Source organism: Echiichthys vipera (assembly GCF_963691815.1).
Source record: "Echiichthys vipera genome assembly, chromosome: 17".
Lineage (NCBI taxonomy): Eukaryota > Metazoa > Chordata > Actinopteri > Perciformes > Trachinidae > Echiichthys > Echiichthys vipera.
Genome location: NC_139842.1, coordinates 20,528,314 through 20,551,848, shown reverse-complemented (window position 1 = coordinate 20,551,848; position 23,535 = coordinate 20,528,314). Strand labels below are relative to the sequence as shown.

The 23,535-nt window shown below is 39.4% G+C and overlaps 2 protein-coding genes across 5 annotated transcripts; both read right to left on the bottom strand.

The window, feature by feature from the left end:
• Nucleotides 1-333: 333 nt before the first annotated feature.
• Nucleotides 334-15,424, bottom strand: prr14 (proline rich 14). Of its 3 annotated transcripts, XR_014593593.1 has the most exons (12): nt 15,349-15,424; nt 13,771-13,801; nt 13,503-13,674; nt 11,178-11,328; nt 11,028-11,093; nt 10,258-10,298; nt 5,912-8,776; nt 5,184-5,325; nt 4,975-5,084; nt 3,995-4,063; nt 2,348-2,743; nt 334-1,776 (listed from the first exon to the last, which is right to left on the bottom strand). XR_014593593.1 is itself a non-coding variant. In XM_083931902.1 (11 exons), exons 3-11 carry the CDS (start codon nt 13,643-13,645, stop codon nt 2,461-2,463), a joined length of 3,870 nt encoding a protein of 1,289 aa, XP_083788028.1. In that variant the 5' UTR covers nt 13,646-13,672; nt 13,771-13,801; nt 15,349-15,387; the 3' UTR covers nt 334-2,460. The 3 variants fall into 3 exon arrangements, 2 of the variants coding, with proteins under 2 accessions (XP_083788028.1, XP_083788029.1); XM_083931902.1 differs by having other exon boundaries at nt 334-2,743; nt 13,503-13,672; nt 15,349-15,387; XM_083931903.1 differs by lacking the exons at nt 13,503-13,674; nt 13,771-13,801; nt 15,349-15,424 and adding an exon at nt 11,479-11,591 and having other exon boundaries at nt 334-2,743.
• A 1,445-nt stretch (nt 15,425-16,869) lies between these two features.
• cd2bp2 (CD2 (cytoplasmic tail) binding protein 2) lies at nt 16,870-23,122 on the bottom strand. 2 transcript variants are annotated; one of them, XM_083931749.1, is made up of 7 exons: nt 23,071-23,122; nt 22,724-22,802; nt 20,442-20,577; nt 18,875-19,032; nt 18,209-18,788; nt 18,038-18,123; nt 16,870-17,127 (listed from the first exon to the last, which is right to left on the bottom strand). In XM_083931749.1, exons 2-7 carry the CDS (start codon nt 22,796-22,798, stop codon nt 17,017-17,019), a joined length of 1,146 nt encoding a protein of 381 aa, XP_083787875.1. In that variant the 5' UTR covers nt 22,799-22,802; nt 23,071-23,122; the 3' UTR covers nt 16,870-17,016. The 2 variants fall into 2 exon arrangements, with proteins under 2 accessions (XP_083787875.1, XP_083787876.1); XM_083931750.1 differs by having other exon boundaries at nt 22,965-23,106.
• Between the last annotated feature and the right edge of the window lie 413 nt (nt 23,123-23,535).

The window sequence follows — 23,535 nt, the reverse complement described above, 5'->3', positions numbered from 1 at the left end:
CCTCCATACGAACTGTGGGTAAAGTGTGACTCCAGACAATGAAGCAGTAAAGCCATTGTCACCAAAACACAAGGGTAAAATAGTGTCTTAAAACTAGATTATTGCCTATTATCAGTGGTATTAGCTTCATAATGCATGCATTTGTTACCGTTTCTGATCTCTGTTGTCCTGACATCAACAGGCGGAGACGGTGGGGGACCCGGAGAAAGCTGCAAAGTTTTCAAGACAGGCACGAAAATATGGCATCATCTCCATCGTGACGTGGCTTAGCATTCTGGCTCTAACGCCCATACTGATAATACTGGTCTCATATCTCATCACTCTGCGAGACTGATCAACCTCGACACAACCGACGGAGGGACTTTTGGATGTTTACGAGAGACGAGACAGCGGACATTTCAAAGCTGCCTGTCAACGACGAAAAGCCACGAAGAAACTACATCAAACACATAAAGACTGTTTTTCCTTGTGCCGATAACGTCACTGCTGTCCTGGTTTACACTTTTCTACTTCCTCTTGACCATTTATAATGTTTTACACAAGGAACAACCGCTCTAGTATCAAAAACTTTACAACTTTTGTGTTTTTTTTAATATGCTGTAATATTTATTTAACAATATATGAACAAAGAGACAATTCAAAATCTATATAGCGTTATAAAATCCAGCATCAACTATAGTTTGAGAAATGACACTACATACCACGTATACATTATATATTAAAGTGACCCAATCCTTAATATTTCTGATTACAATGTAACATACTTACTGAACACACTTGCAGATACTACAAAAGTTAATAAATTACTCGACATAAATATCAAGGATTGGGTCTCGATTGGCAAATAAATGGCAGTGCTTCATCAGAACATCGGCAACATTATCTTGGCACTATTGCTTGTTACCATATTACCGTTATTAATGTCAAATGTATCTTATGTTGTACTTTTTATACAGACATATAAACACAAACTATTTCATAATAAAATGACAGAAACGTCTGTGCTCAGAGTTGTTTGAAGGATCCTCAACATGCCCTCATAATAATAATTAAAAAAAGCAACCTCAGACATTTGGAGAAAAAAAAAAGAAATATACAGACATTAGGTAGTTTATCAAGAAGTTACACGCCGCAAATCAAACCAGAGAGAACCACAGCTCATAACAAAAAGTCTGGAAACCTCCAGTCTTGATTAGAAATGCTCTCTGGAGTGTTTCCGAGTTTAGACAACCAGAACCTCTTCAGCCATAAATTTACAAACACAAATATTTGACTAACTGAGAAAAATGATTAACATGTGCTGCTTGCAGAGACACTTTAACTTGTACGTACAATAAGTGGACAGAAACGTGGTTTAGAAAATTGGCTGCGGCAAAGACAAATCTCTTTCTGGCAACGTTATATTCGGCATTTAATACAAAATAGCTGCCTTTATGGATTTCACTTACAATAACGCTGTTAAGGTCACAATTACACTATAATAATACAATGCTTTCTTTTCAAATATGACAAAAGATGCATTCTGCGTGAGCGTTTTGAGAAAAGAAAACATTAATTGTAACATAACAGCATCATCACTTACCCAGGTGCTGATGTAGAAGAGCCAAAATACATGTTGGAGGGACAGGGAGTGTGCGTAGGCGGTGGAAGACAGGGTTTTTTCTACCTGCCACACACACACACACACACTCGGTCGTTAGCGTGCAGTTGCTGCAGCTTCACTGTCATTGAGTCTGAATACAGTTGGTTCTGCAGGTTTGAAAGCCTCCCGTTACCCTGCGATACAGTAAAGGTACGTCTCTTAAATCCTTCTTAAACAGATTGCACTCCTATTTTAATAAGTTCTATGTAGGTTGAACCTGGTGAAGGGCCATGCGAGACAAAAATAGAGGAGACTGAGGGCGCACTCACACTGTCCATCCATACCGTGCCCAAACAGGTTTCACAGGTAAAGTCTAGTTCGTTTGTCCAGTGTGAGTGCAACCATACCGCCCTGTCCTAGCATCGTGATGACGTCAATCTATGCGTCTGACGTATAGGCAGGCAAGAAGCATTCGCGTGAGGCCTAGGTAGTGTGGGAGGGGGGGACAAGTACCCTAAAGCACGGGGCACGGTAAAGACGGACAGTGCGACTGCGCCCTGAGGCTTCTGTGGCTCATGTAGCTGCTTCAGTTGGATAAACAGGACACGCTTTGCCGTATCACTCCGCATACGAAGAAATGTACTTGGCTGTAACTCTGAAAATGCTATGCTACTGTACAAGTGTTTAAATAGAGGACAACTTTTTTTCCAGAGAAAAATGGACGGTAAAGGTTTGAGGGCAGTAAAGACGAAAAAAGCCACTTACTGTATAAATGCGTTAATAGGCATCTTCATGTTGGAAATAGAAATAGTACAATTATCTCTTTTTTTTTTTTTTTTTTAATGGTTGCCAAACAATTAGAGTTTCAGAGGCATCTGTCAGCTGTCCTTCTGATCGTCTTTCAACCACAAATTCAGCTGATCGAGTTTGGCACACAGAAGAGAGTCCACGTCCTGTGCACTGAGGGATGGCACGTCTTTAGGGAAGCCGCCTCGTCTCGTTCTGGAAGCTGCCTTCCCGACACCGACAAGAGGCTTCTTTGGTCTTCTGGGCTCACCGGCATCCAGGAACTCCATAAATCGCTTGACGCGCCTCTGGCCAAACCAGGACTCGGAGCCATTCCGGCGATTGAGGGGCACCTCGAATATCGTCTCCAGACGGCTGAAACCCGAGAGTATATACAAACACACGAGTTATTAAAAGTCACAACGGACATCTTTTCTGTTTTAACGCATCATTATGAAGTAAATGTTGTTATCACGATGTAATGGACCTTGGAAAATTGACATTGTTCCCTATGAGGCTCGCTTTCACCGTGTGCCATCAGGTGTGAACTCCCGTCGAAATGTCGACTCGTATGTCCATGTCTCCATCCCGAAGTTTTGTTTTGTTTGTACCACAGGGATGATAGTTTCTATAAAGACCAGTTCAGACCAAAGATTTGCAACGAGACGAGTTGAAACTTCCAACTACTTGCACCTTGCAGGTCTGCTGACATTCTTAACCCTGCCAGTTCAGACCAAGGAGATGGTATATAGTCTCCATAGCAACGCCTCTCTGTATTTCTGTTCTAACCTCCGACTTTTCCGTAGCTGTTCAAAATTTGTAGCATCATAAAATATAAATGAGGACAGAGTTAGTGATTTACTTGCTACAGCTGCATTTCTAGTTGTGATAAAACAGCGAAAACATCGTTTAATTTCCCTGATTCACTGCTTTGTTCTCAATAACGGCGCTCCCTCTCCTTATTTATTGTATTGCTCACTTGACCCTCTCTCTCTCTCTCATTCCTTTCTCTCTCACACACACGTTCGTTGAGCTTCCATCTAAAACGGCCTTTTCAACCAGCTGACAGCTTGTAAGTGACTTGACCAGCGGACTTTGCTAAGACTCGGTTGGCTGTTGAAACAGGTGATGTGTGTTACGTTGTAAACCAATTTGACAAGTTCAATCGCTGGCAACAACATCAGCCGGTTTGAGTCCAGACGAGACGGGTCAGCTCACACCGCAGCAACGATCTAAAACGGTTTCGTCACACGTTACGAATGATTGTTCTGAACTCGTTCACTACTTCTTGCTTCACCCAAGTCCCTTATATGCGGATATATTTTGCTTTGCCTCTCATACATGTTGAGTAATTATATAAAAAAAATCATTATCTGAGAGAAACAAATAGTTTCAGTATGTTAAAGATTCAACTGTGACTCTGTATGTGCAGAAACACAGCATAGAGACTTATATAAAACTGGTTTTATTGTTCCAAAGTCTATAAGGGAAAAGAGGGTGAAGCTGTTATCTACACTGTCCGACTGTATTTGATTTTATTAACCTTTGAAAAATACCAAACTGTGTGTGTGTTAGTGTTAACATGCATCATTTAACATGCATTCAGTGCTGTACTGTCGACCTTACCTTTCAGGGGGTTTGCTGAAGTTCTTATTGGTGTAAATTTCTTCCAAACTAAACTCCTTCTTTTTGAGCCTGTAACATAAAAGGGAAACAAACACTGTTGTTATCAGCCTGAATACTGATCACAGAGTTCAATACACAGCAGGCATGTATTGACATGAATTAACTTTCAACGGTAGGGCATATGTGACCCGTAACACTCTGACCTACTTTCAAACACTGACCTAGTGTAAGGCAGAGTGACTTTTACATTTAACAGAACATGTGTTTGACTTTGCTTCAAATGATCAAACATGACCTTGTTTACTTCTAATCAGCACAGAAGTTATTTCACTTAAAGTCTGCATCTATAAGGACCTTATAGACCTTTTGCATTTGAAGCAGTGTTTGCTTATCAGCCAGACAGGTTGCCTAAGACTTCCCTCTGAACTTGCTGTGTATTACTATTCACCATGCAGGTAAATGATACTTTATATGCGTTTCTTTCGGTGCTCTGGCAACAAAGGAACAGATAGTTTACCCTGTTTGTCTCAGCAAGTACCTTACCTTTTTTTAACAGAGTTACCTGTGCCATGTATGCCTCTTGCTAACTCTGTCTACCTGAATATGCTCATGTTGTGTATGTGGAAAGAAGTCATGGAGAAAGAGACATGTTGATTTGTTGAGGTCAACAATGAGGCAGAAATAAAGGCAGCGCACACTGTGATTTTAGAACCGAGTGAAGCATATGCTGTCTTGGCTGCAACTAGAAAACAAAGGAAAATGTCTATAGTATTGTGTTGGTCAGTGCTTTTAAAAAAGAATGCAGCATAACACCAATGAATTTACACTAATGGCATGACAAATCGACACCTGAGCCAGCTCTAATGGCTGATGAAGGCTGTGAGATTCACTTAAAGAAATTAAACAATAAAGGGAGTATGTGGACCTTTGAGATGAAACTCATACTGTTCCCAAAATATTCCATGTATTGTGGTATTTACCGGATGGGTTTGGGCAGGCCCATGGGTGTCAGGTTGTTCTGAGGTTTGGGTAAAGTTTTCCGAATTCTTATAGATGACACCTTCCCTCGCTCTTCGTGCTTTTGCGCCACCTGTGACAACGAACAAAAGGATTAGTAAGCCGAATCGTTCTGAAAGCTTTACGAAACAAACATTGACAACTAGCTTCAACAATGTACAATAATGTATACCTTGATTTCTGAGTCAGACAAAGCCTTTTCTTCTCTCAACCCGACATCTTCAAACTCCTGACTGGAAGAGCTTGTATCCTCGCCATCGTCCTCCTCTTCACTCTGTTGTCTTCTCACCATGTCACACTGCATCGGATTTACACTGCAAAGACGCCAAAAGATAACAGCGCTGAAATGTTTGAGCATCACTGACCTTAAAACGAAGCACCAACAACGTAGTTAGAGAACCTTATTTAAAAGAAGTTTATTTAAAAAAAGACCGTTTTACAATGCTACAAGCTTTAGCAGTCGGCTGAGAGGCATTGAGAGACAGCCCAACAAAGATGATTACCCAATACACTGGAGTTCAGTTCACTACTTTCCTCCTCAGCAAACTGCTAAAGCTTGTAGCATTGTAAAACAGTCTTTTTTAATAAACTCTGGGTTATATAACTGCGTTGTTGGTGCTTTGTTTTATGTGTAGGGACTGTTACCATGCTACTGCAGAGGTTTGGTGTTATTTTAAACAATATTAGTGGTTAAAAGAAGCCGTTTTAGAGGGTTCAGCGCTCCGCCCCGAGCTAGTCGGTGTTAGCCACATCTGGCTGTTAGCGACTGGCTGGGATTTCTCTGTAAATAGGTGATCAAAGAAAAAAAACTTGATGGCTTATTTTATGTATATTCGTGAAGAAAAAGACCATAGCATGCAAATACGGTGGAATTACACTTTAAAAACAAAGGTGCGTTACCTGCTACTATAGTCCAACGTCGCACTAGAGGTATCACTCCTTTGGAGGAATAGTGGAGGGAATATCGAAGAGGTGGGAGAGGAAACATGACTGGAAGTGCTTGGGCTGGCAGCGGCTCCTCTGATGTCCACTTTCTTGGAGAGGAAAGCCAGGGGGCTTGAGAGGAAACAGGAAGCGAGAGCAGAGAGGCAAGTGCTGGGAGAAAGTGCAATAATAGGAGACAGGAGTTGGGTGGTTCTGTCATATGGGAGAGATCTTCTGGATGGGTACACCTCCTTACGCAGGCAGAGAGGGGCGATCTCCCTCTCCACTTCCACGCTCGAGACCGTGTGTCGACGAGCACGCCGCAGGGATTTGAGGGCTTGATGGACGGAAGGAGTGTGGAGAGCCTGGGGCTGGTGCGGCGCGTGAATCCTGCTGTGATGGGGCGAATGCAAAGACAGGGTCCAGGGCGCGTCGTAGGGACGAAAGGAGGGGATCTCCGGGCAAGAGTAGCTGCGCAACAGGCGTCTCGACGCGCCGTTTTCTGCTGAGCGTGAACCTGCCGCAACCAGGTGTGAATCGTCCATAGTGACGGAGTTTGTCACTTCTTCGGTTGTGCGTGTCCTACTATGCAAAACCCTGCATTTTCTCCTTTGGTTATCTGCTTTCCTTGGCTTCACTTTTCTTGCACTACACCCTAGCCTAGAGTCACTAATGCTGCCATGGTTACCGGCTTCAGCCACAGAAGCGGTAGCGCTTTTTTCGTTCCCATCGATGATATGCTTAACACCGTTCATATCATCTAATCGTACATAACAGTCTAAAGAAGGTGAAGGAGCTGGTTGTTGATTACTTTCAAACGGTGTCATTTCAAAATAAACAGGGTCCGTTGAGATTTTACCGTTGCCTTCTTCAGGCTGGTTTTCTTTGGTTATCAAATGAAGGTTATGGGCACATTGCATCGTCTCTTGACTCCCACCCGACGCAGATGATTCAACCGCAACTCTGCAACCCTTCTTGGGTCTCTTGGAGGACTGGTTCAGCTCCTTTTGTGAGCTCTCCTCTTTCTGAACCTGCTGAGAGGCATGAAGATCTGTGGCTGTGAGTACGAATGGCTCCACTGAGGTAGGGGAAACCAAAGCTCCGTTCGATTCCGTCGTTGAACTCGCTTGGTTTGGAGTTTTCCGTTTGCGTGGATTCGCGTTGATATTCCTGCGCTTGCTTGTGCTCTGTAGCGGCTTTATGCCAGGATGGACAAGATCTTCTGAGGACGCTTGCTGCTCCGCTTGTTTTGAAGAGGTGAATGCCACGGTGGTTTCCAGATCCAATAGGTTTGATCCATCAATGTTTACGACAGGTTTACCTAGACCAGTTCTTTTCTTCGCTCTTTTGGATGAAGCGCTGGGCGGCTTGACCTTGCTGCTTTTTTGTTCATACTCTGACACGCCATCGATTTTAGCCAGTGAGCAAACCAACATCGCATCAGAGGAACTTTCCGCCTGCATTTCATTTATCGTAGGAAACGCTTTTTGTCCACCTTCTCCTTGTTTATTCGCTCTTTTTGAGACAGCCTGTCTTTTTTGTGCAGGCTTCAGCGTTTCTTCCGTATCTAAAATGATATTTGTTGACACAACTTCCTTGATTGGTGGTCTCGATATGCCGCTATCTGAAGCCACATTTAATAACTCTTTCTTTGCATCCTTTGTACATTTATCTGCCATCAACCTCTTCCTCTTCACAAAGTTTTGGGAGTGAGAGTCAATTTTCTGGCCCCTTTTTGCTCTCACGAGACCTGGGTTGAGCAGACACTCCAGCTGCTGAGTATCCAAAGATGGCTCAAGTACCCTTCCATTTGCACTGTCATTTAAGTTTTTCTGGTGGCTTTGGCGAACCAAACATTCCACTTTTCTGCTGTCGTGATCCCCGTCGTGCTGCGGACGGTCAGTGTCAGGCCGAGGATAAAAGACAGAAGATAATGACAGTGTTTTGTCGATATCACTTGAGTCAGCTTTGTTTGATTTGACTGAATTTGTGTGAGAAACCTCAGACTCTTCCGTTAGGACTTCACATGTTAAAGTTTTAGAGGTAACTTTCTTCACTCCGCATCTATTTACTGTGCGTTTCCTCTGCAGTGGTTTTGGCCGGACAATCAGGTTGCCTTTCTGGTCCTCCGTAGCACCGGACGTCTTTAACTTGGATTCATGTGAGGCACTTTCATTGACAGAGGGCTGGAACAGTACGGAGGACCTAATAACCGACTCAATGCATTGTGAAATCTCCTCAGAAACGGAGCAAGGTAAGGGACTGTGTTGCAAAGGCACAGAACCAGACGGGTTTTTTGCCATCTGAGTTATTGTACAGTTAGCTACCTGTTCAGAGCTGTGTGTTGGCAACTCCTCATCAAACAATATTCTTTTTGAATATTTAAGAGCAACAGTTTTTGCGTTTTTCGCATTTTCTACTTCACTGAGCCTCCGCGGATTAGCTTCAGCGTACTGAGTCCCATTGTCACTGTGTGCTTCTGGATGAAACGTGTCGCTTGGCTCCGAGTGTTCAACGTCAGATGCTCTGTCAGCACCTAGCTCGCCCTCATACAGTTTGTCTGGATGGTCCGCGGATGGTGGAGGACTATTAGCTCTGAAGAGTTTAGCGGGACTCATTACTATCTCTGTGAAACTGGCCATCTTCGACTTTAAAGACTGAAACAAGGGGCCGATCACCCATCCCTTCGGGGCATGTCCAACTGTTAATCCGTCACATGTATCCACGATAAAGTGATCGGTGTCAAGATTCTGTGATTCTGTATCGTCAGGAAACGGCTCAACTGCATATTCTGTTGCAGAGACATTTAGTTTCCTCTGCGGGCTGTTCTGGTCATTTTGCCTGTAAAAAGAAGAAAATGGAAAAAGAGAAATAAGATTTTCAAAAAACACATCTCACAAGGCGCCAGCAGTGACTACATCTACATGCGCATTGATATTCCAATATTACAGGTCATGTATATTTCAGATTTGAGACATGCCAATATTATTAAGGTCTTAGAAGCATTCTTTTGATATTACAGCAAAGTGAGATTATGCGTCTCAATAGGCGTTTTTAACCACAATCTGTGACAGTTTACGGCCTCTTGCCTGTTTACACTCGGTGCGGTTACATGCACAGCAGTTAACCAAAAATGGTCTTACCCTGTTTAAGGGAATAATCGGATTATTGAAATTCCTCCAGTATATATGAATACTGGAAAAAGCCGTAGTTCGGCCACTGGTACAGTAGGCGGAGCTCCGCCAACATACAGCTGGTCGGACTACGGCTTTTTCTTCCGGTTCACCTTTGTCAAAATCCCAAGCAGCCGATTTTTGGACAGAACTAGGACAGAAACGGGTCTTCATGGTAGGGATGTTACTTGCCATGGCAAAATCCTTCCTCTGTTTAAAGGTGGTGTTTTCAACGCTGTTGCTTCCTGGTTATTTCTATTTCCGGTTGCAGAGTGGGGAGGGGGAGCTCTAACCTACAGCGCATGCACAGACGCAAAACCCGATAATACTCCGGTTAAGCTGTTAACATGCATGAATACCCCGGATACTAAAAGAGTTATCTCGGTCTTTAAACCCAGGTAAGAAAACTCAGATTTTACCAGGGGTACATGGCGTTTGAGAAACCAGAGTATTGCCTTAATTCGAATATAATCAGGTTTTTAAACTGCATGTGAGTGAGCTCTGTGCGTTGCTATGATACTACTAACCGCTTAGTAGTAATAACACCATAATATTTTGTGCATGCAAACATAGCCAGTGTCATTCTGTCAAATTAAAACACCTGCTACATATAATTTTCTTATGAAAGCATCAATATATGCCGACAGTACAACATCTTGTATCTGGCATTCTACTTCTCTCTAGTTCTCTGGTCATAAAAACATGCCAGTTACTGACAAACATGACTGTTCTTTTAATACAGTTTCACATGCACAATGTTATTACAAATGCTTTCAAAACATTTTCATAAAACCTTCTAGAAAAAGGCTGCGTCCACTCTATGTGCTTCAGCCTTCCCTTCATCCAGAGCAAGGGCTGACATGTTTACGTCAGCGCATTTTCCCTATCAATCAGACACAACCACAACATCTTAGCTGAAAACAAGGCTGCGACTCCAAAGTGCTATCAAGTGCTCACAGCTGGTCGTTTTCAGAGGAGCGCCTGCCATTTTCAGCTGGGGAAAAAACACCGCTTTGGTAGACACAGGGGCTAATACAATCCAAATTTGCACTTGCATTTTTTTCAGATAAACAAAAATGTCTAAGTAACTCATCCAACTATATGATCAACATGCACACACAAGCGGAGAAGAATTTGTTATAAACTTACTTATTTTGGTGCTCTGCTGCAAAACCAACATCAAATCCATCCTGCAAAATAAATACGTAAACAGCTGTTTTAAGAAAATCATGCAGTGTTTGGTTGATCATTGATACCATGTGAGCTGCTGATTCAACTAAACAAGAAACCGCTTAAGGTTTTGTTTGTTTGCAAATTTGTGAAAAAGCATAATTGTCTCATTTGGCATTTATAAAAACAAAAAACAAGTTAAGAAATATTTTCCAAACCTTTTTCACTTTTGATTAAAATTAAACAAAAGCACTATGCAGACAATTACTGTGAACTTTTACATGTCTAAACTGTATTTTCTTTGGCCAATTTAATCCCCTTCTTGTAAAATTTCGAATTTATTTGCAATAATTTACGATTTGTGAAAAGGTTTGGTACCATTTACTTGATTACCTATTCTGAAGGTCATTTGTGTGGATTTGGAAATACTGGTACTGGATAACTCGCTAAACAATTTTGCAACAACAATGCAAAGAGAAAACAATGAAGAAACACTGTATTCTGTAAAATATTGCGTTTACGCATTAGTGGGTCACATTTAGACACTCTATTGCTCGTCTTTGTCAGATGCAGCAGACCGTGAAGGAGGATTATAATCCCCAATTAACCCTCGTCATCCGATTCACTGTACGGGTCTCCAATGTTGTCGTACAGTGCTGTACAGGACAGATGCTTCACTAACAGATCAGACACTGAAAGCTTTAAAGGGCATGCAGAGACAGACACACGGAGAGGAAGATGTAACTGACCTCGTTTTGTTTTTCATGTACGTGTGTGCCTTCAACTCTCGGCTGCTTGGGCTGTGGTACTTGCACCTACAAATCAGACGGAGGCATCAGCACTGACTCATTTGTCTATCCAAGAGTTCATTATTTTTTGTTTTTAAGTTAAACTCCTACCATGTTTGCATGTCTCTCCCCTTCTCTCTTTGTGGGGGACGGATCCTGAGCTGCTCCGTTGCTCGTATTGCACTGCTTTGTAGGAGTTTGTCCTCTGATCTGTTGAATGCGATCGCTCCTTCTGTTGCCAGATATTCCATCCTTTGCACAGCTGTGAAAGTTGTAAAACAAATACGCAGAAAATCAAGTAAAATTGCAGTATTTTTTGTTACGAATAAAGCGAGGAAAAAAGACAGTATTACAGAATCAGATATGTCCCAATCCGATATAAATTTATTCAACATTCGAGTATCTAGCACACCTTAAAAACAGATGTTTTCTCCTCTTCTTCACAAGCTACTTGATCCAAAAACTGAAGGTACTGAATCAAAGCTATAAAGTTGAAGAGGCTAAAGTACTGACGCAACACTCCACACGTCCACAGTGATGCTTCTTTTACCTCATGAACAACCTTTGGCCGAACACACAAACAAGACGACAGCCAAGTTTTATTTTGGTCTGCCATCAAGTTACAATCGCAATCAACATTAAGCATTGACAGCTGACATGGTGACCTGCCGAAAGCGACGGTCAGTGCCGGCTAAAAATGAGAAGCTGCTAGCTGAATGTTTTGTACACTGCTCTTTGCTAATGAGAGAGAGGAGATGACAGATCTGTGTTTTCTGCCAAACCAGGTGTGAGAACAGAGTCACTCAACGAGTGCAACACAATAATTAATCATATTCACACGCTCTAATTTCCACTTTGATACGTTCAGTGTGCAGCAGAGCCTGGCTGGAGGTGGACAAAACACCGTTCGGTAAATACTGAATCTGAGTTTGATCTTTTATTTCAGCTAATATTCGGCACAAGTATCAGCAACAAAATCGATTAAGAATGCATCATCCTTACTGGAACCAATATTTAAACTTATGAGCAACGTGTTAAGCATAAATATAACAATGAATCATTTTGATCACCAAACCTGCTCTAATGTGCTAATAACTTGCAAACTAGGAACTGAACCTGTGAAAAAGAAGGTTTTCGTTGCCACTGTGTGCACAAGATTGCTGGATAAATACTGTATATAGATATTGATATTGCGACTTGCTGCTGCTCATGGAGGAAATGTTGGGTCTCTGTAAATCAAAAATAAGTAATAAAGTGGGTTCTAGACCTACTCTATACGTAAACTGTCTTGAGATAACTTTTGTTATGATTTGTCACTGTAAATTTAATTAAATAAAAAAAATTATTTCTTGCACACGCTTTGTGCAGATTGCAGGAAAGAGATAAACAAATACATTATTTAACGTCAGCTGGGGTGGGATCGTCACACGTCTACATCCAAGCTTTTAAACAGCAACCTGCTGTTCCGATTATTTAACACGATTACTCACTAACTTTGGAAACAACATGACTTTACTGAGCTTTTTAAAAGAACTGTCTAATTTATAATGGATTTTCTTTGACTTTAAATACAGTTAAATTGAAAAATAAATAAATCGCAGGATATAAGAATGAGATAAACAACTAAATATATTGAATATGTATAAATAAATTAAATCATTATCTCAATTATGTTGTTTTTATAATCGATGGAAACCCAAAATCCTAATGAAAATAAAACTTGATTAAGTGCCAAGCCCTACCTGCTGTTTGACAATATTATTTCAAAATAAGACACTTCTGGAGACACTACCCATGGAGAAAATACATTTTCCTAATATGATGGAACGATTATTCATCAGATATTGCCAACATTTGCAAGCACGTTTTCCTAGTGTCTGTAAGGGCGCACTCACACTGTCCGTCCGTCCCGTGCCCCATGCTTTAGGGTACTTGTCCCCCCCTCCAGGCCCGTTTGTACTCACACTACCTGGGCCTCGGCGAATGCTTCTTGCTGCCTATACGTCATCACGCCGTCAAATCTGCAGTAAACACTCCACCTCCGCATCACACAAACGTGAACCTTTCGCCGCCATTGTTTTAAATGTCCGCGCATGGTCCCTCCTTCTTTTTTCCTATGTCCGAACAGGCGCACATAAAATGACGTCAGAAACACCGTAGGCCTCGTGCTCATACACGTGCGCACGCTCATGCTCGTACATGTGCAAACGTGCTTAACAAAAGCCTACCTCTCCCAAACGGGCCATGTCCGGCAACCACACTCACACTGGTCAAACGAAGTAGACTTTAGCCGTGAGACGTGCTTGGGCACGGTACGGATGGACAGTGCGAGTGCGCCCTAAATCATTTCATAAAGTTAAAAAAAGGGCAGAAAAGCAATGAGGGGAAAATCCACCGACAGCAACACAAAACAAAAAGGTGCCGGGACAACTATACCTGGGAGTGATGGAGGGAAGGGGGAGGAAAGGTGGTGGAGGTTCACTGTGGGGAGGTGCACTACAGAAACTGTTTGGGGGAATAGCATCTTCATCCATCGGACAAACTATCTGAGGGAGCGAGTCAGAGGGATAGGTCAACATCCCCTTGCTCTCTCTCTCTCTCTTCTTCTCTGTAAATAACAACAACAACGGAAAAACAAACATGCGGCATATCAGATCAGTATGAAAGAACTTTAAATTACGTCTTAAAATGAAGCTTCACTTACTTTTCTAATCGCTGCGATGGGGTTTTTTTGTCTGAAATGAAACATCGTAACAATGTTTTTCAATGTTCTTTAGAAATTCAACATTTTTCATGAATGATTTAAATCCTGATCATTTTTCACAATGATCTGGATCCGATATAATCGATTCAAAGTGAAAATGTCGGTACACGATGCACATTTTTTAGTTGAAATTCCCACTTTATGTATATTCTTTTTATTAGACATAGTTTTTCAGTTAAATGTCAGAAAGAGATCGGTAATAAACTTGTCAAATCATGTTTTAGTTTCTTGTTGGGAGTTGATATAAACGTAACTCAATGTGTGAAATGGCCTTCTGTATCGTTCCTCAAATAATCAATATATCATGTTGTGATTCAAACCCTTATGAACCACTTGGTTTATGAAATGTCAGAATATAGATTTTGTTTTTCTCATTGTTGATTGTTTTCTCAATTAATCAATTAGTGGTTTGGTCTATAAGAGTGTCTGTTACAGTCATAGAAGCCAGAAATTATTCACATTTAAGAAGCTGAAGTCAGACTATTTTGACATTTTTCCATCTATCAAAGTAGTAGGTGATTCATTTATTATCTAACAACTAAACAATACATTTTTGCAGCTCTAATTTTACGTTAACACACAGACAAAGTCACCGTGTAGACGAATGCCTTTCATAGAGCCAATACAAAAGTTGCCATATATGTTGTAAAAAGATTTTACACTCGTTCCTCAACCTATAGCAAAAAACCATATGTAATTTACTCTGGGGGTATAACAAGGAATTAATTAGATGTATGGTTAAAGGGAGGAGGTTATTGGGTAATATTGCAGATGTTGATTTGAATCTATGTTTAAGATTGAAACAGCGAAACAGTTTTTATTTTATTTCCATTGTTATTTATTATATTCTTGCTCATTGGGTCTTATTTTAATCATTTTACCATGTGAAGCACTTTGAGACTTAGAAAAGGCGCTAAATAATGATTAGTTATAAAATATTATGCAGATCTAGAAAGGCCCTTTATGGTAATTTATTTTTACTATAATTAATGTGATGAAAATTCACAAAAAAGCACTGATTTTATCATTTGAGCTCATTATTACTGTTGCGCATTTATAATTAGATTATCTAGATTAATAACCTTGCAAACCAAGACAATATTAAACAATAATAAACCACGTTTTTATAGCGGAATCAGTGAAGAACGCATTTGGGTGAATGTTTTCAATCAAATGGAAGCGGCGGTTCGGTATAAAACCACACTGGGTGGCGTCTAAATGCTGGAATAAATAGTTTCATTTTCAAACTTTTATGTGTGAGATATGTGTATGTTATACATTATGGTAAAAATAATAGAGTGAATTAAACACTTTGGCCACATTTGAGCACAGCTACATTGTAACACCGTCAACACTGCATGGTTTTGGTGTTTAATGTGCAGTTGCAGCGCCGGGGATTAGCCGTAGCCGGGAGCTGTCACCTCTCCTAGTGCTTTCTACGCGGTAACTAGACACATCCTGGTTTTGTAGTTTGGTTGTTTACAGTTATTTTGGTTAAATCACAGTGAACGAACTTACCAGAGATGTTTAGAAGGACCGCAGGATAGTATTCCGACCTCTCCGTAAACAAAACATGCCGGACAGACGGTGCCCCGCAGCCACTCGCAGATGTATCCGTTTTTACAACTCCAGCACGGATCGACCAATCACAGCGCGAGTTCTTTTCCGGTTGTGGGAATCTGAACCAATCAGTGAAGACTTTGAGAAATCGCAGGCGGGCATCAGCCAATAGGAGAGCGACGACAAAAAAAGGCTCATAAAAGAAATTAAAGGTTTCTTTTATGTCCTCGAGTGACCTAGTATCTTTTATTTCATTTAAGTGGAGGCGTAGACGTTATAGTTTATTTAACGATATTAATTAAGTGCACGCTTAAATTACCACAAATTAAATTGTAAGGATTTGACACATTAACACATTAAACTACACTTGGCTTATATCTATGGAGGACTAAACGTGACTTAACGCACAATAAATAAATAAATGAATAAGTAAATAAACAAATGAGAAACTAACTAAAAAAAAAAAACGTATGCATAAATAAATACAGAAATAAATAAATAAGTAAATAAACAAATGAGAAACTGACTAAATTAAAAAAAGAATTAATGCATAACTAAATAAATACATAAATAAATAAATGCATAAATGAATGAAAACATACCGAAACAAATGTATAAAAAATGGAATACATACATAAATAAATAATAAACACATACATAATACATAAATGCATGAATAAATGTATAAATAAATGCATCAATTATTTACATTTGTTTCTACTTTTATTTCCCCACCTACCTTTATTTATATTTGTATTTGTGTCCATAGATTATGAGGTAGGAGGTCCCATTTAGTCATGCATTTATTTATACATTTATTTATTGAGTTAAGTCATGTTTAGTCCTCCACATTTAACTACAGATATGGATTTTTTTTTTTTTTACAAAATCTTATCAAAAAAAAAATTGTTACACATCACGTTATTCAATACAAATAACTACTTTTGATTGAATTGCAATTAACCATTATTTTCATTAGATTCACCATCATCTCTTAATTTCTCGATTAATCATTTGGTCTACAAAACATCAATACATCCTAAAGCACAAAAGAATGTGATTAACAGTTTAAAACCGGAGAATATTACATTTATTATAATGTATGCATTTATTATAATGTAAGCCAAATTAAGGGAGCACTATCACATTTGACAACCATGAAGCATCAAAGATGGTCATTTTTGCTTGAAAAGTGATTTATTTTCTTTATTTTCTTCATGTCCAGGTGGATCTTTTGTGTACTCTTATTTGAAATAACACGTACTTTGAGTTGGCTCAATATTTTATAAGTTCTGTGAGGTAAAACTGATGTATTAGTAACTTTTTGCGAAGTAAATGTACTATAATAACCAACTTCTGAGAACATGAGTTTCTTCACAGCAAAAGTGCCACTCAATAGTGAAGTTTGGCTGATTTGAAAAACTTGTAGAGTGCCATCTTCTCCACACAAATGTAAAATACTCAGAAACAACAGCAGAATGAGTTATACACACATGAGTTATTTATTTAAAAGCAATGTACAGAAAACAAAGCCTCTGTTTAAAATGACAGACCAATTTGCTCTGGGTGAAACTATTGAAGAAAGACGCAATCATGACTGCTGAGAGTGATCGGGAGGGACATGAATCATGTATAGAGCTCAAAGTCCAGTCTCTTGGAGTTGTAGAACTGAGAACCATCCTGGTCGATCCTCTTGCAGTAAACACCAGTGCTGAAATAGCCTTCATCCACCCAGTCCTGGGAAACAGATAATAAGAAGATTAAAACCCACCTGGACAGATTGGGGTTTAAGGTAGAACCAGCAGCCTGCAGCCCAATAATCCAGTGAACATAAGGGGATCTACTAATATGCTTGCAGGAGAAACACAAAACAACTGGGTAAATAAATCGTTTGTACATGTACTTGATTATACTTTCAAACAGCTGTACATTTCTAATACTCCACACTTGTCTAGAATAATCTAGAAGACAGTTTTGAGTGGGCTGTCGTTGGACAATATTGTCACACAAGCAAATTTGTCCCTAATACGCTGCCCTACGAGGAGAAGCCAATCTGAAATAGCGTAACTGCATCGTGAGCTAACCGGTGGGTTTGGAGGTATTTTTTTTCAGATTATTTTTTCCGTAGAGTTTAAGTAGAGTTGACAGGAAATGGTGGAGAGAGGGGGGGGGGGGGGTAGGGATCGAAACCGGGCTGCTGTGGCGAGGACTCAGCCTCTTCAATATATCGGGCGCCTGCTCTACCCAGTGAGCAGTAGCTATGATGCTACATGATGCTCAGGGTCTCAGCAATCTACTGTTTTTTGTTTTCTGTCTCCTTAAGCTGCTACGGTGTGTGTGTGTGTGTGTGTGTGTGTGTGTGTGTGTGTGTGTGTGTGTGAGTGTGTAAGCGTTGGTGTGTAAGCTTGTCGTTTTAAAAGTGTGTTTTAAAGGTCGAGTCTATTCTATTTGATGCTTTTAATGTAAAATTATTCCTGCACTTTTAAGGGATTGTACTGTAAATTCTGTCGTACTGGTGCAATGACAATAAAGACAATTCTATTCTATATATATATATATATATATATATATATATATACATATATATATTTCATACATTAACAAACTCAAGAACTGCTTTTTGATTTGAACTGGTGTAAGACAATACCTGCATCTGCTGACTGGTGAAGGGGCCGAAAACCTCTGAATCCTCCTTATTTTCCCACTTGTACTCCCACATCACTTCATCACTCACTGAGAAGAAGACAAAACTGGATTAAATAAAACAAGATATTTTGTACCATTGAAGGGGAAATGTATGCAAGTAACACTAAGCAACCTTTTTTGTCTTCCTTCTCCTCTGATTTGCCCGTATGCGTTGCGTCAAATTTATCTGCAAACATGTCAAGCTCATCTTGTTCTCCGTCACCGCCGGGTTCCTCCTCCACGGCTGGCCGCTTGCTGCTCATGCTCTTCATCAAATATGCCAGTTTTTCGTACGTTTGCTGATAGATCTCAAACATCCCTGATCCAACCAATCTGTCAGCCAGTGCTGTGAGCCTGTCAAGCTTTTCTGTATCTCTTTTGGTCTCCTCTGTGGGTTTACTCTCTGTCCTCAGCTTCCCCTTCTTCCGTCCTCCAAGGCCTCCCAGCCGACGAAGCGCTTTGGCAACCGTCTCCCCGGGTAGCAACAGTTCGACCACGGCTTCAGTGAGCTGGTGCTGTGTGAACGATGCCAGCGGGTCCTCTGCAGGCTCCATCTCCTCCTCCTCTTCTTCTTCTTCATCATTTTTTGGGCCCGCCTGCTTCTCTTCTCTCTGTTTCTCCTCCTCAGCCTCGTCCTCGTCACCAACTCTGCGTTTCCGTTTGGCTCCGAGACCTTTCTTCTTTTGTTTGAAAGGTTGTTCTTTTACTCTCACCTGGAAGAAAGAACTTGAATTACTGCATGATTGCTTTTTTAAAAAGGTTTTCAAACCTAAACCAAAAGTCCCTAAAATACACTTACCCAGTCAATGTTGTCGAGCCAGTTGTCTCTAATCTGTTCTTCCTTTTTGATGAAGTAGTTTCCCTCGGAGTCAAAGTATCCTTCCTCCATCTCCTCATCCAGGTTGAAGGGTGTAATAGAAACTCCCTCGTCAAAGTCAATTGTAGCTCCCTCTTGGCCTGAAAATATTGTTAGAGTAAAAATGACCTGATACTCCATGTTGAGGCAAAACACTATGTTGTCACACTCACGGCACTTGAATGTATTAGTGGATATTTTTTCCAATATCAAAGAATGTAGTCCTCCTCATCTTAACTTATCCAGTCAGTGTGTTACCTACAGTCGATGGTGGACGGCACGCCCCCAGTTTGGAGAACAGGTATGAGGAGAGGCAAGGAAGATAAGAAATACTGCTGTGGACGGGGGCAGCAGCTAAACATGTTTTAGACATCTAAGAGAAAATCAAGTGTATGCTACATATTGAATATTTTCACAGCGTCACCTTTATTCAACGAATATTCAACTAATTGGATAATCGTTTATTCAATTAGAATCCGGACTGGGGCCCTTCTGTGTGTAGTTTGCTTGTTCTCCCCGTGTTTGCGTGGGTTCTCTCCGGGTTCTCCGGTTTCCTCCAACAGTCCAAAGACATGCAGTTGTTAGGTTAATTGATGACCCCCAATTGTCTCTATGTGCCCTGTGATAGACTTGTGCCCTGTCCAGGGTGTACCCCGCCTAACGCCCCATGTCAGCCCCCCACGACTCCTTCAGGGACAAGCGGTTGCAGGTGATGGATGGATGGAGATAACTCATTCAAGTGCACGACACGTGTCGCAGCACAGTGTTACCGTTTCAGCTCAGTGAGACTCATTAACTGGTTATGCTGTCATTTACGGTCGCTTTTCTCTCCTCACAGCAAGAAGCCGCAAGTTGCAGTCTGCAAAGTGGTTGTTCTGCAACCAACATTAGCTGCTCTATTTCAATAATTAATTCGTTCATCTTCAACCGCTTGTAGCTGTCGGGGTCGCGGGGGACTGGAGCCGATCCCAGCTGACATCGGGCGTGAGGCGGGGTAGTCTATCGTAGGGCACATAGAGACAAACAACCATTCACACCTACGGGCAACTTTTAGAGTCATCAATTAACCTAACACGTGCACGTCTTTGGACTGTGGGAGGAAACCGGAGAACCGGAGAAAACCCACGCAGACACGGGGAGAACAGGACAGGATTCGAACCGGGAACCCTTTTGCTGTGTGGCGACAGTGCTAACCACCACATCACCGTGTCGCCTGTTTCAAAATGCTTTAACAAACAGTGTTGCAATCGGAGGAGTCCACTAGCTGCTTATTTATTAATGGCACTGAAACAAGGATAAGTACCTCAAACAACCCCACCTCAAAATATCAGAACTGTCCCTTTAATTCAACTTCTCATTATGGGGTAAAAAAACAGGGTTTATACTTTTGATAACACGTGACAAGATACTCAAAACTGTACGTGCAATGTTGAGTATTGAATCAGTGTAAACTTGAAGTAATATGTCATATTAAAGTAAGCAAGACCACCAAATAATAAATAAGACATACCCTCCACGTCGTCACTGGCCAGAATGTCATATTTGCTGCTGCTGCTTTTTGTGTCTTCCACTTCATCTTCTTCATCGCTATCAAGGGAATGTTTGCCCTTAAACCTGGAGCCTGGTCCACTCACAACCTCACAAGTCTGGTTCAAAAGCAGAAGAGAGAAAGGAAAAATATTACATATAACAATATTTGACATTAAAATAGTGCAGGCAGGCAACCCTTTTCTTGCTAGATTTAGTTACTTATATCCATGTCCTGACTACACTGTCATTGTTTTATCTCTGCGGCGGTCCACCTTCCTGCGTGTGCATTTAAAAAAGCGTGCAGTAACTCTCACAGGTAAAAAAATGAGTTGTTGCACTTTTTTTTGTGCAACAACTTAATCCACCATTTAAGTGCAATAATTGAACTGCTCATTTCTGCTTATGTCATTTATCCACTGTATAAAACACAATAACATATAGATTTGTGTATATTTACCCTCTATAAGTTTCTCTACCCTGAACTTATTTAATTAAATTTTCTGTGAATTTTATTTTATTTGTATTCTTATCGCTATTTTATATTTATTTAGCTAAGAGTTTATTGTTTTGCTTTCTATATTTATTTAGCTAAGAGTTTATTGTTTACTGTTTTACTTTCTACATTTATTTAGCTAAGAGTTTATTGTTTTGCTTTCTATATTTATTTAGCTAAGAGTTTATTGTTTTGCTTTCTATATTTATTTAGCTAAGAGTTTATTGTTTTACTTTCTATATTTATTTAGCTAAGAGTTTATTGTTTTGCTTTCTATATTTATTTAGCTAAGAGTTTATTGTTTTGCTTTCTATATTTATTTAGCTAAGAGTTTATTGTTTACTGTTTTACTTTCTATATTTATTTAGCTAAGAGTTTATTGTTTTGCTTTCTATATTTATTTAGCTAAGAGTTTATTGTCTTACTTTCTATATTTATTTAGCTAAGAGTTTATTGTTTTACTTTCTACATTTATTTAGCTAAGAGTTTATTGTTTACTGTTTTACTTTCTATATTTATTTAGCTAAGAGTTTATTGTTTACTGTTTTACTTTCTATATTTATTTAGCTAAGAGTTTATTGTTTTGCTTTCTATATTTATTTAGCTAAGAGTTTATTGTTTTGCTTTCTATATTTATTTAGCTAAGAGTTTATTGTTTTGCTTTCTATATTTATTTAGCTAAGAGTTTATTGTTTTGCTTTCTATATTTATTTAGCTAAGAGTTTATTGTTTTACTTTCTACATTTATTTAGCTAAGAGTTTATTGTTTACTGTTTTGCTTTCTATATTTATTTAGCTAAGAGTTTATTGTTTTGCTTTCTATATTTATTTAGCTAAGAGTTTATTGTTTTGCTTTCTATATTTATTTAGCTAAGAGTTTAATGTTTACTGTTTTGCTTTCTATATTTATTTAGCTAAGAGTTTATTGTTTTACTTTCTACATTTATTTAGCTAAGAGTTTATTGTTTACTGTTTTACTTTCTATATTTATTTAGCTAAGAGTTTATTGTTTACTGTTTTACTTTCTATATTTATTTAGCTAAGAGTTTAATGTTTTACTTTCTATATTTATTTAGCTAAGAGTTTATTGTTTTACTTTCTACATTTATTTAGCTAAGAGTTTAATGTTTTACTTTCTATATTTATTTAGATAACAGTTTATAATTTTACTTTCTATATTTATTTTGCTAGTTTATTGTTTCTTTTTCTATTTATTAAGCTAAGAGTTTATTATTTACTATTTATTGTTTTACTTTCTATATTTATTTAGCTAAGAATTTATTGTTTACCGTTTAATATTTTACTTTCTATATTTATTCTGATAAGAGTTTGTTGTTTACTGTTTGATATTTTACTTTCTATATTTATTCTGATAAGAGTTTGTTGTTTACTGTTTAATGTTTTACTTTCTATATTTATTTAGCTAAGAGTTTATTGTTTACTTTTTAATATTGTACTTTCTATATTTATTCTGATAAGAGTTTATTGTTTAGCGTATACTGCATTTCTTTCTTTTAAATAGAAATATTTTGTAAGCTGCAGAAAATCCAATTTCCTTGCGGAAGTCATCCCAAAGGGACCAATAAATAGAAACCTAAGTCTAAGGGTGTAGTCTAGACCTACTCTGTATGTAAAGAGTCTTACTATTTGGCACTAAAACTGAATCGATTGCAGGATCTAAATGCTTCTCCCAACTGTGATCCCATGGTTAAATACATCTCTACCCAGTGATCTAATTAGATCTAAACAATAACACACGAACACGCTACCTTTTTGTTGGGGAGGTCTTCATCCAGCTCCAGCTCCCCGCCCCCGTCTTCAAATGTCACTTTCCTCTTCGGCATGGTGCTACAGGAGGCAACACAGGCGCTAGTTTAGCCCCAAATGCAGCGACAACATGAGCGGCTTCATAACAACACTTTGAATATGAGCGGTTAACACGGAGCTCGTGTTAGCTTTGATGCTAAAAACGTTAGCCAACAAGCATTTATCACAGTAAAACAAACTTACGTTAACTCTAGATTAAATTTAGTAAACTGATGCGATATGAGCCGATTATTGCAAATTGCAAACAAGTCGATTTCACTGATATTTAGCTGTAAAAATGCGTCAAAACCTGGAGTGAATTCATGCGACGTTCGTTTTCGTTTCTTCTTCGCCTGTTTTCTTCTTCGCCTGGTTTCTTCTTCTTCTCTTTCATAATGTGTGCGCTGCATGGTAAACAACGACACGGTGCGTCACTGCCCCCAACTGGTGAGGAGTGTACATGCTCTTTTAGGTTTATGACTCATGTAACAGGCTTTATATTTATATAATAATAAATATAATTATTAATAGATAAATACATGTGTGGCAGTGTGCATGAATCGAACACTTTATTTTGCATGGATATATTAATTCAAACCCTTGGTATTCAGTTTTGCATGAACTGTGGAGCAGACATGTAACTTATAAGTTGAATATGTAGAATCTTTATTAACTCCTGTTCCCCTCAAATTTTACTGATTTTTTTTAAAACATATCCGCTTCCCAATCCTTTTAAACTGTGAAATACTGACGACAGTGTAATCAAACAACACGT

Bases quoted from the DNA above. Each gene is read 5' to 3' on its own strand.
- prr14 (XM_083931902.1), bottom strand. From the start codon at position 13,645: ATGTTGACCTATCCCTCTGACTCGCTCCCTCAGATAGTTTGTCCGATG. The intron at 8,777-10,257 runs GTAAGTTTATAA...TTCTTTTTACAG, and splicing joins GCAGCAGAGCACCAAAATAA to GCAAAATGACCAGAACAGCC. The intron at 4,064-4,974 runs GTAAATACCACA...TTTATGTTACAG, and splicing joins GGCCTGCCCAAACCCATCCG to GCTCAAAAAGAAGGAGTTTA.
- cd2bp2 (XM_083931749.1), bottom strand. From the start codon at position 22,798: ATGCCGAAGAGGAAAGTGACATTTGAAGACGGGGGCGGGGAGCTGGAG. The intron at 20,578-22,723 runs GTAGCGTGTTCG...CTTTTGAACCAG, and splicing joins AAGACCTCCCCAACAAAAAG to ACTTGTGAGGTTGTGAGTGG. The intron at 19,033-20,441 runs GTATGTCTTATT...CAATATTTTCAG, and splicing joins GGCCAGTGACGACGTGGAGG to GCCAAGAGGGAGCTACAATT.